General features: G+C 42.2%; 1 protein-coding gene across 2 annotated transcripts in view; it reads left to right on the top strand.

Annotated features, from left to right (window-relative positions):
* LOC144678644 (plexin domain-containing protein 2-like) overlaps positions 1-12,679 on the top strand; it is a 482,473-nt gene that overhangs the window by 461,270 nt on the left and 8,524 nt on the right. For both annotated transcript variants that reach the window (XM_078538383.1, XM_078538384.1), the window contains one exon: positions 7,030-7,190. In XM_078538383.1, the coding sequence (XP_078394509.1) occupies positions 7,030-7,190 (161 nt within the window). The remainder of the gene's footprint in view (positions 1-7,029; positions 7,191-12,679) is intronic.

Raw genomic sequence — 12,679 nt, 5'->3', positions numbered from 1 at the left:
CTGGGTTGATGTCCAGCAAGATACTCATGTTCAATGGAGGTGGAGTAGCCACATTTCAATCAAAGCTCCTTCTTTGAATATTGGGTTACTTCTCCGGCGGTGTACTGGCACCCGATGAGAGTGTAGGTGGGTATAAAGCGAGGTCTCCAATGGTATTTCCCTCCTATCTCATGCTGTTAACACTACTTTCTGAAGCTGCATTGGGGAACATGGAGGTAGTCTCAGGAAGCAGTGGTAATTGTCCTGATGTTCTCCTTGCCCCAAGCGAGGAGGAGACCATGCTTTGAAGACTTTGGTCTTTGGTTCTATAAACCAGTTGTTGTTCAGGTTTCTTCTATCCAGTTAACTGCCTGTCCCTTAATTTTCCTCATTTGGAGTTGCAGCAATGTCAGAGTGACAGGCAGAAGTACTGGCTCACCATTATTATTGCTGCGGGGAACAGAACCCCGGCCCTGTTTCATAACACAGTCCAGAATGCCATTACTCACAGACTGTGCCAGAATGTCAGAGAATCCATCAATGATCCAGAGCACCCCAAAAGAAGCAAGTAAATCTGTCCATGGTGAGATTTTCATGATAAGCAAGGATTGCTCCAGCATTATCACTTGTGATTCAGGAAGGTGATGATGGCAGGAGTGGCAGAAGTGCTTTATTACATTAAAGATACAATGTTAGTGCAAGCTGTTGTTGTGTCAGGACATCCACCAAGTAATTACAAGGACTTTGATAGTTTGGCCATTTCATGCAGCTTGACTAATCCTTCAGTATGTAGTGGATTGTTTGATGCCAGGGAAGTCTTTAACAGCAGGTTGAAATGAAAAGAGGGACTTGAGCAGATACTGGTGAGGCTGTGTAATATACAGTTTATAATTCTATATTTACCACTCATAACATTGCTAATTGTTTGTTTACTCTGATTCATCGTTAGGTTTTATCTTTAATATGAGCCAGTTTAATTGCAGCTTTCACTGTGCTCTTTTCCCAGATGTGTGTTTGCTGAATGATGCAGTTTTCTTTTAATTGTTTTCTCATTATTATGACCATCTGACAATTGGTATAATTAATGTTGCTGTTTTTAGCTGAATAAAAGGGAACATTTCTCAGGGTACTTTTAACAGCAATGAGCCAATAGCTAATGCATTTGTTTAGTTTAAGTAATACTGGGTGAAAAAAAATCAATAGTGCAAAATTACTCACCCAGAATGTCATGGCACAACTGCAGCTAAGTGCACCAGAAAATAGATTTAATATAGTTTTCCAGCATGAAGATAATCTGTACTGCATTTCCATAGAGGAAATTAGGCAGCTGTTTATACAAAATGTAGAGACAAAATTTTAAAAATCTCTTCAACTTAAACCCGTTGGGCAGAATTTTACGGCCCCGTTTTGGTGGGGACGGGGCCGTAAAATGCGGTGAGACATTCTAAACTTCATTGGCTTCAGCGGGAACGTAAAATCCCGCTGCCGTCAAATTTCGCCCAGTGCGTCACTATATTTGTTAGAATTTGAATAGTTCAGTAAAATCTACACTGAACAGAAATAAGTTTCAGTCGTCTTTGTTGGCTCCCTCTTGATTCGAGGATGACACCTAGTCAGGGTCACGAGTTTTTGCCATGAGTCTTCATGTGACTGAACAGGCTGATTCATGACCTACATATCTTTGGGTACCTGGGGCAGGACATCAAACGAGGTAGTGGGATTCGAAATGCAGGATTTGCTTACTTTTCTTTCCTCCTCGGTTGCCGCTCTGCCTCACCATTAACACGTTTTCACTCAAAGCGTAATGCAGCTTGATGTTGCCATTCTGAATGATTGGTAGCAAGCTCCTCCAAGTCTTTAATGTCAATGTTCCTGCGCTTCAAGGAGAGCTTCAGAGTGCCTTTGAAGCGTTTCTTTGTCCTCCCCTGGAACATTGGCCATTTGAGAGTTGAGAAAACAGGACCTGGGGGGAAGACGATATTCAGCCATCCGGACACAGTGTCCATTCCATTAGATTTGATTTTGCAGGAGTTTTGCCTGAATGCTTATGGAGCTGGCTTCAAGAAGGGCACTAGCCTTTGTCCGACAGTCCCCCCATTGAATCCGAGGATGCAGCAAAGGCATTGCTAATGGAGTTTCTCTAGCATTTTTATGTGTGGATGATACCAGTCCAGGTCTCAGCACGGTACAAGAGTGTGGTGATGACAACTGCTAGAACTTTCGTTGACTTGCAAAGGACTTTATGTCGAATGCTCGCCGTTATATTTTGTAGAAGGCTAAGTTGGCATAGCTGATCCAGTATTGGGTCTCCTTGTCAATAGTGTTCTTTTGTGAGAGGTGACTGCCAAGGTGTGGGAAGTGCTAAAGATATCCCAGAGCCTCTCTTTCAACATATGTCCAAGGTGGAATATTTGGCTGGTCCACTGTGGGTTGATACATGAGTTTTGTTTTGGCAACATTCAAGGACAGGCCAAGAATCGAAGAGATCAAAAGTAGGCCAGCATTTGTTTCCCATCCCTAATTGCCCTTGGGAAAGTGGTGGTGAGCTGCCTTCTTGAACCGCTGCAGTCCACGTGGTGTAGGTACACCCATAGTGCTGTTAGGGAGGGAGTTCTAGGATTTTGACGCAGCGACAGTGAAGAAACAGTGATATATTTCCAAGTCAGGATGGTGAGTGGCTCGGAGAGGAACTTCCAGTTGGTGGTGTCCCCATGCACCTGCTGCCCTTGTCCCTCTAGATGGTAATGGTCGTGGATTTGGAATGTGCTGCCTAAAGAGCCTTGGTGAGTTCCTGCAGCGCATCTTGTATATCTACAGCAATCAGTTTAGTTTTGGCACAGAGTTGACTGAGGTTAAAGAGCTTTCCGTCCAGACGGTTTTCAATACTGACATATTTGATGAGGTGAATAACTACTGTCAGGTAGATTGTAAATAGTATGGGGACTTTCACACAGCATTGCTTGACCTCAGCCTGGATTTTAAAGGCGTCTATTTCAATCTAACAAGGTTAAGAAGCACTCTTTTTAAAGGAAACAGAGCCATGAGCTAATTAGTTGTAAAGGAGCCTGGGCTTATCGAGGCGATATGTAAATGGTACAAAGATCAGTCACTATCTTATCAATATCTATGTGTATTCCAATCAAAGTGAGGTAATGTAATTTGTACAAGATGTGTTACCTTGAGTGAAATACAGCATAGTTGTGGTTTAAATTAGTTAGTGCAATGGTACATCAGGTTAAATCACTTGATTCTACCTTGGGTGTCCCTCGTCCAATGTCCTGTATAAAAGTTAGGTCTAACAAGTTAAGCAAACATTCACACTTTCTCACATTGGAGACATTTCATTTGCGTTTCAGGAATTTGGGAAATCAGGTAACATTGATAAACCACTTAAACTTTGCACTCCTGGTTTGACACACCCTGAATTCATTTTGTAACCTTTTCTATGTTACTGACTTGCAGCATACCATCACACACCAGCCCAGGTGTTACTCTTCATACCATACAGCAAAACCATATTTCAAAGAGAGAAAATGCTGATACCAAATCTTTGTATTCTGTCATCAAAAGAGAAAAATCTGACTTCTGTCTAATTTTTAATGCAATTTACATATTCTTATTCTGAACAATTTATGTTATGTATAAAGGGAAATATTGTTGTACACACATTTTGCACCTAAAATTGGAGATTAAGGGGTGAACTTTGGAGCCTGATCTCTGTTTCCAAAACTCCCTTGGAATTGTACCACATTGAGCTAGACTATCTCTAAGTGGTGGAACCACATTAAAGTATTAGAATAAAGATCCTTTGGCTGTTGAAGGATAATGAAAGGAATCCTTAGCTGCACTCAGATAAGTCTCTGCATAGTCTTTTTAGGCTTGTAGGCCTCTTTTTGACTATTGTGCTTGCTGCAGTTGTTTGATGATACACACATTTTGTTGTACGCACATTTTGCAGGCAATATTTAGGAACTTCAGTACCATTTCTGAGCATGGGCTTCAACTCATTCTTGGTGTTGTTCAGGCTGCGGGTGGGGCTGGAGGATGACGTGGTTGGTAGGGAGGGGGTTGGTGGGGGTGGGGAAGAACAGCAACAAGATAAAGAGCAGACAGAAGAATATGAAGGAGAAAAGGACGCAGGAGACCTTACACCGCATATGTCTTCTGTAATAGATTGTCCCACAACACCTTCAGTGGAGAACAGTGTACTAGGCAGCTCTGTTTCACTGGAGAGGCTTTTGCAGACCTTTGTCACATGTTGCAGCACCAATAGCAGCCCAGCCCAGGTCATGCATGTTGCTGATTGTGGCTATAAATGGCTTTCAATTCCAATGCCTCTGGTACATTCCAGGCTGCAATGGAAGAAACATCATCAAGTTGGTCATAGATGCCTTCTTTGAAAAGCAAAACCAACTTATCACCTGTTCGATGCAACTAAAGAGCTCTGAATTTCACCAAAATTGCATTTCACACAGATTATCCTGCATGTTCTATATGAAGACCCCAAACTATGCAGCAACAAGGAAGGCTTTTGCTCAATGAATGTGCCACTGATTTGTGACTGGATCATGTAGGCCTGTACTTGACAGAAGTCATAATGCATTTATCTTATATCAATCCTTCTTCATCCACCCTGGATTCAACCCTCCAGTGCCTGGCTGGATGTTGGATGACAGTGGATATACCCTCCTCACTACCTGACTCATGATTCTTCTCAGGAACCTGAGCACTGGCACTGAGAAGCAGTATAATGAAAGCCACTCTGTTAAAACTAGCAACTGGCCTTCAAAAACAGAGCTTCCACTATCTGCATGAGTCAGGAGCTGTCTTTCAGTACAGCCCTGAGACAATCTCCAGATATTACATGGCATGCTACATTTTCAGAACTTCATCCTGCAAAGGTATGGGAGGAGGATGCCACCCAGCTTTCGCATTACCCTGGAATTACTAACATTAGCACAATGTGCACCCTGCAAACCTTTGTGTGACAAAGCTTGTTTTTTAAATGAGCCAGCCAATAAAGATGATACCTACACCTGTGAGTTTGCTTCCTTTGGCACACGTCTGTTAAGAATCTTCAAACGTTAACCCATTCCCCTTCAAAGAATCTATAATTTGGTCAGGTGTAGCTCAAAAGATGCTGAAGCATGCAAAGTTTCACAGCCAGAGGATAATTTCTGTTACTGTTAAACAGTAATGCATATTTGCACTGTTAGAATCATATCTCTGTATTTTACTTTGTAAAATATGGAAAGACATTGTATTATTTGGACATTGGCGGCTGCCCGAGAGTTCTTTTTAAAAGGTCTTAAGTTCACCTTGGAACTGTCAACAAACAGGCCTCTTCCAAGCTATGTGGTGCTTGAGAAGGAGTTGTTTGTTTGTTTCGAACTGCAAAGCACTTTAATTATGAAAAGCTGGAAGCCAAAAAGGCAATCACATGCAATAGACAAACTTTAAGTTTGAACCTGTGGTTTTGCTTTCAGTCTTGTTGGGGGAAGGATAAGAACAGAAGGCTGCCCTGACTGGCTCTCTCTCCCTCTCTGCTTTATGAAACCGCATGCGGTTCTCAACCTGTAACCATACAATCCTCATCTGAGTGTAGTTTGTCTGCATAATTTTGGACTTGCTAGTTGAGATAGGAAGAATTGGCCCAGCTATACTCTCCCCCATGCTGAAGCATCATTGGTGAACTTCCCAACATCTACTGGGCCCAGGGGCACGCCTTCACCCGAGTGAACTTCAGACAGACAGCATCGAACCTCTGTGAACTTTTTTTTTCTGTTTCTAAGAAATGTTTTTTCCATCTGCTCGACTCTGCAGAGACTACCTATGTGTCTTTTGTTTGTCAGTGTATATATGTGTCTGTGTGTGTGTGTGTGCTGGGGAAGTTTAAAGGGTTAGCTAGTTACAGTGCCGGATTACATTTGCGTGTCAATCAGTTCTTGAAACTTGTTTTGTTTTATAATAAACTAATCATTCTGAGTTTTTTTGAAAGAAGCCTGGTCAGAGTCTCTTTTCTGGGTATTAGAAGTATAAGTAAACAATTGGCCATTTTGGTGAGAAAATAAAACGTTTAAATTAATGGTAGTGCGGAGTAGTGGGGCTTGATAATTCTCACACTCCTCCCATCCCAGTTGTAACAGCACTAATGGAATTAAATTACAACGCAGCTTGGAGCTCATGCCCTTCACATGTTGAAAGAGATCTCTACTCTCCTCCACATAGTGCATTCACCAGAACAGCTTAAATCACATCTGACACCTGTAATAATGCAGCATTCCCTAAGTACTGTATTGGAGTGTTAAACTAGATTATGAGCTTAAGCCATCTATAGGGCTCAAATCTACAATGTTCTGAAGTGATATTGCTATCAGCTGAACCAAACACCCGGTTCTTCAAGGAATCATCAAATGCTCGCCGCTTTTCAACAGGCATGGCTGAAATTAGTCGTCGCTCTGCAGAAGATGATGTATGGTTTATAAATGAAATTCAATGCAGAGCATACCATGTGAAATAGGTCATTGCAACTATTTGCCTGAACCTTCCAGCAATGATTACATTTGAAAATATTTAACAAGATGGCTTGGTGCCAGTCTTTAATGAAGCCCTTTGTTAAATTGATGATGCCATAAAAATAATTTCCTCTTGTAAATTATGTCATAATTTTTTACTCCATTTGCTTGATCCTAATGTTTTGAACCATTGTAAATCAGTGATAGTCTTTAATGTTATCTTGATAGTTGGAGCAGCCGGAATTACCTGAAATTCAAATACAACTAACGTTTTATCAAATTTAATCTGGAGAGATGAAATATCGCAGATGTTATCAGTCTTATTTGCATAAATGGCAACCCACAGGGAAATTGTGTGTCAAACCTGTCAGGCTTCATTAACAATTACACTCAAGTAGTTTTTAGGTTTAGTACTTGAGGGCAGTGGAATCCCAGAACGTGTGTCATTTTTTAAACAGATCTGTACAACATCCTAGCTGCATATTTCAGTAGAAGTTGTTGAAATGTCACATTTTTCTTCTTACTATTCTTCCAGCTTCTACAGCTGACAGCACTGCAGAGAAGGAAGGTGACTCAGTCCACACTGGCCTGATTGTGGGGATCCTCCTGATCATCATCATTGTTGTAGCAGCGGTGCTTGTGACGTTTTACATGTACCACCATCCAACATCAGCAGCAAGTCTCTTCTTCCTTGAGGTAAACCGCAATGATATCATCCAAACTTTGTTGAAATACTAGGCAACCAAATTCATGAGCTTTAAGAAGTTGTATCAAGCCACTTTTTACTCACATCTGCTTTTATCAAAATGAGTGTTGGCAGGAATTTCAACCCCTAATGGCTTTTGTACATATAGCTCTCTTGATATGGCTAACCTTTGAGAATGAAACCTCTCCAGATAACTAAATAGGCACCCTTTAACAAAACTTATAGCAAAACTCCCTTGAGTTTCAGGGAGAGAAAAATCAACATAAGATGAATATGTAAACAGATCGTCATTACTAGCATGCTTCCCCATTAGCTGTTGAAATTGGGGTTAACAAAGATAATAGGTTGTGAACTATCTTGGCTTCCTCTGTTTCTATTTTTTTCTTTGTCATTTGTGCTCTCACGCATCAGGAGTGATGCATATGACCAGCTGTATACTGCTCTGAAATGGGGGAGAAAATATAGCACCACATAAATGTATAGGTTCAGATCTTCTGGTCTTGGGATAGTCGGAGACTGGAAGTACCCTGGAAGATGCACTATGGGACCCTCGGAAGTCCAAACACACTGACTCTATGAGAATTGCCCGAGAAGCTTGAACTAACGATGGGAAATTTCCGTGCTCCCTGGAACCCTCTGAAAAAGTCTCCAATGCTGAGTTAGAGTGGGAGACTTTGGACGGATCCAACTTATTAACCTGGGTAGTTACCCAGGAAATTTTAGAGAAAAGTCCCAGTCCAGGTCCTGGGGAATTATACAACTGACCACCCCCCAGTTACTCACCAATTCCACCCCCCCACCTCAACCCTGACACATCCCCGACTCCCCAGACTTGACCTGACCTCACCTCACCTCACCACCCTACCCCCTTAACCGCTCGCCTTCTCTCAGTAGCATTTCACAAAACTTTGGGACATTTAAACTCTTCACTTGCAGAATACGGCAGCTATTACCATTAAAGGCGGGGCGGGGTGGCGTGGATTCTGCACGGATTCGCTCCTCTGCTCCCTCTGAGGATTCCTGCACTGGGTCAGTTCTGCAGGATCCTCTGTCAGAAGACTGCCCTGAAATATCAGAGGAAGGTAAGTATGCATTTTTTTGTCTGTTCAGGGTTGGAAATAAAGGTTCCAATTCTGAATGAAAGATTCGGGCCGTAGTATTCTAGTTACTGGATAATGTTCAAAAATAGTAGATTAACCTGCCATCTTTCCCTGGCTCTATTAATGTACTGGCAGCTATATTCCTAAACCTTAATTTTAGAGTTTATAGGTTGGTTTTTCCTCACATTAAGCACCAGCACCAGCAGAACCGCACCTCCCCACCCCCCCACCCCCCCCGCCCCCCCCCCCCCCCCCCCGCCCAACCCACTTTCCCCAAAAACCTCTTGACATAGTATTAGACAGGTAGACTTTACCAAAGTACATTGCTCCTCTCCAGAGCCAGTATCACCAGAATTTGCCATTCTGGGCCATTTAAATGGTTGGGGGTAGGCCCAGTGCTAGAGCGCCTCTTGGCAGGGAAGAGTGCCAGGAGGAGGTGTAGGAGAATCATAGCCACAGTGATTAGGAACTCCTGGATACCTGTGGGAATCAATTACCAGCAGATCCTGAATTAATCTAATGATTCTGGGGAAGGGTGAAATAATTATAGAGAAAAGCTGCCTATATTCTCCATCCTACCCCTGCACTGTTGTTCTGAGATAGAGACGGGAGGCTAAGGTCGGATCGCCCTTTCCCACTATAAAATATCACTGAAAAGTGTGCACTTACCACAGGTACAGGCAGAGCTCCGCATCTGCTGGAAAACCTACTTTAAAAGTTCTAGGGCAAAGGGATTCCTTGAGAAGGATGGAGCTCCGTGGCTTCATACGTGTGAGGAGCTCTCACTTGGGAATATGAATTGGAGCTAAGCAGTGTAGACAAAACACTGCCTGTCTGGCTAAGAACTAGTCTGTTTTCTTAGATTTGTATGCAGCATAATTCACAGCTTAAAACCAACAACCTGAAAGCTTTCAGGGTTACTATTCCAGTGAACTGTTGCTATTGTAAATATGCACAGGTAAAGCTTCTGTAAATTATTTTAAAATTAGAAGCATTTAACTGTTCAGTCAACTGGGATTAAACTGTCATTTATAATGCAAATGTCAGCAGATCAGGAATAGCTTTAGAAAGACAAACATCTGTTCACTTGAATTGATCCACTAAATATATTTCAAAGAAAACAGATGGAATGCCAAAGAAATAAAACTATTCTATGTCAAATGACTGAAATATGGGTCTGCAGAGACCTAAATGGTGTACTTGACTTTCTTCAGCATCGTTAAGTAATTGTGCCTTATGTGTACAATGAAAGAAATCAACTCTATCCTAACAGCTTCCCTTGAAAAATGAACGGCAGAAGAAAATTTTAAAATTCTGATCATTTCTATTCAAATTTTTATAGTTAAAGCTAATCAGCCAGCTATCAAAGTTTCCTCAAGAATAAGATAAAGTTAATTTTCTGTTCCACTTTGATTTGTTCTGTTTATAGGAGACACTATAAGAACTGTTAGGATTCATAGCAAGTTTAAAATGACTTTTTTCAAGTAACTTTCACACAGAGAATGCAAAACATGGGGGCCATTTTCATTATCCAGTTATATTATGCAAGGTAACTTGTATTCTTCCCCTTGTCCCAGGACAAAACAAGATCTGTTGTCTTTACAGACATTTTTAACCCTGCCTGTTTGATGGAAAATAGGTGGGCAGGTGGTCAAAATCACCTGAGCGACTTTCTCGCCCTCTTTCCACAAGCCATGATTTTAACATGCTCTTCTGAGAGGGCGAGAAGGACACCCACTGGTGGATACTTCTTTTAATATGCAGATCAGGCTTTGACTGCGATTTTAACCAAGGGCCTGAGCTGGGATCCTCTCTTGGCTTCCTCGCTATCAACTAGCACGAGGAGGAGCAGAGGTCAGAGAGACCCAAGCTGGTACATTTTATTTTGCTTTTCTTATGGGGCAATGAGGAGCAAACATCCCACAAGGAAAGTTAAGGCAACCCTTACCAGAGGCTGCTTCCCACCAAATCATGAGGCCCTCCCAAAGCCATGACTTACCTGACCGTTCCTTTGTTCCCTGGTGGTGACCTGCTATCATCTGATACTGCGTTCCCCACATGCCAACCTGCTGCCGCTTCTGACCTTTTTTAGGCAGGAGAGTGTCAGCTCTTTGGCTGATCTTGCTCGCTACCGGGCTTCACACTGCTGAGACCAGGACAGTTTGCTGCCCTCCTCAATCCCTACCCGCCCTGAATTAAAATTTAGGTTCTATGTGTCACTGTGGTAGCAGTCCTTTTATTGCAGAAGATAGTCAAACCTATGTTTGTACATCTTGTAGTAATGTAGACAGTCCTGTGCCTATATACCAAGGGTAAATACAACATGCAGTCATACACTGGGAGGTTTAATAAAGTTTAAAAGTTACATGTATGCCACAATGCACACCAAGATAAAGTTTGCTTTACTGCAGAATTAAAGGTATCACAGTCTGGTGAACTCAACCCTTCAGCTGTCTCCCTTCTTCATCTTATTTCCTATAGCTAAGATTTTACCCCATTTATTCTGTTTCTAGCTGCACTCCATAGACATTTTCATTCTGTAACCCTTTACTAACCTTTGGCACCAATCCCTATCAAGATGTCCCTAGGCCTGCTAAATATTGGTGTGGATTTTGCGGTCAGCGGGAAGCAATGGTACTCGTCATTAATCTCAGAGAAAGCTCTCGCAAGGATCTAACATTTTCTGTGGCATGGATTTCTCCTTTCCTGACACTAGTTTGAAAATGGCACAAAGTCAAGGGGATCTCCCTAGAGTAAAATGCACAAATTATCCTTTACATTTAATTAAATTTTACAGGATGCTAAATAGACAACTGGGATATATACGTGGGATTAAAGTAGTTGAATTACAATAAGTTTCTTAAAAATTTATATTTTTTTAAATATGTGGATTTTTTTTATCATAATAGAGAAAGTTAACATTCCAGAAATGTAAAATTAGCTTTTCAGGGCCAGTGAGGCTGTTTAGTAGCAATTATGAACTTAATACACCATTATTCAACAAACTGTAACTTTCTCAAGTGTTTTTACAGTGGGACTGATAGTGTAAAAGTTCTCCTGAGTTCAGTAATTTCTGATTGAATGCAAACTGGGGCGGCTTCAGCTGTGCACCCTATGAAGAAACATAGGCCAGAATTTTCTGTTAGGCATGCGGGGGCGGGGCCCGCTCGCCGACACACACGTGGTAACGTCGGGTGTGCGTCCCGACGTCACTGCGTATCGTTCCAATATTTTGTTCAGGGGGCACGCACCAGAGTCAGCTACGCGCCCGCCGAACTGTCAAAGGCCTGTTAAGGCCATTAATAAACTAATTAACGTCATTGTCAGGGCTGCCCGTCCAACCTTAAGAGCCCAGGTGGCTTTCGCATTTTTTCATGAAACCTCATCCATGGACGGGATGAGGTTTCATGAAGGTTTTATTAGTTAAATAATATTTTTTAACATGTCGCAGCTCATGTGACAATGTCACAAGAGGGGACGTCTGCATAATTTTATTTGTTATTTTTTTCCCAACTTTACAACTGCACTTAATCTCCCTGAGGCACAGAACCACCTCAGGGAGATTTCCGTGCTCTTTCACGCACATGCGCAAAAGAGCACAGGCCCCGACTCTCCCTCCTCCTCCCCCCCGCACGGGTAGCGCTAAGCGCTACTGGGTGAGCGTCACGCTGGGCGGGCCACGTAAAGTGGCGGCGTGCAGCCGATTGTGGGCACCGATCAGCCCCATGCCCGCCCCCAACCGGCCCACCCAACGAGAAGAAAATTCTCCCCTTACTGTCTGCAGTTGCCAAGGAAGATCTGGGACTCTGTCTTCGATACCTAAGATTACATGCATATCCATATTAATAATAAAAATGGCTGCGGTCCATCTCAGTATGTTTATCCTACGTCACAATTCACTGCCATGCTTCATTTAAGCAAATCCCTTCCAGCTAATTGACTGATATGCAAATTTCTTCTTTGGGCGAAAAAAACTAAGTCATCTGGGACATACAGAGAAATTCCACCAACAGAAGATTCCTTGTTAACATTGGAATCAGAAGGCTTTCAATGTTCCTTTCAACTCCCAAACCTTGATCTGCCATTCTATTAGATCATGACTAATCTCGACTTAAACTTAATTTACCTGCCTTTGCTCTGTATCTCTTTGTACTCTTACCTAACAAGAATCTTTCAACCTTGGTCTTGGAAATTTCAGTTAGCTCAGTATCCATTTTGAGGGAGAGTTCCAGAATTTCACTACCTTTTGTGTGAAAAATTGAGGCCTCAAATCCCTGGGGAATCTCACTTGTCATGTCCCAGTAATCAGAAAGTGTTCTCTTTATCCCTACTGTCTGTCTCCTACCTCCCAACCAATCTTAAGAAGTCACTTGCTGTTC

The sequence above is a fragment of the Cetorhinus maximus genome, chromosome 3 (genome assembly GCF_964194155.1).
Source record: "Cetorhinus maximus chromosome 3, sCetMax3.hap1.1, whole genome shotgun sequence".
Lineage (NCBI taxonomy): Eukaryota > Metazoa > Chordata > Chondrichthyes > Lamniformes > Cetorhinidae > Cetorhinus > Cetorhinus maximus.
This window is presented reverse-complemented; position numbering and strand designations above follow the sequence as displayed.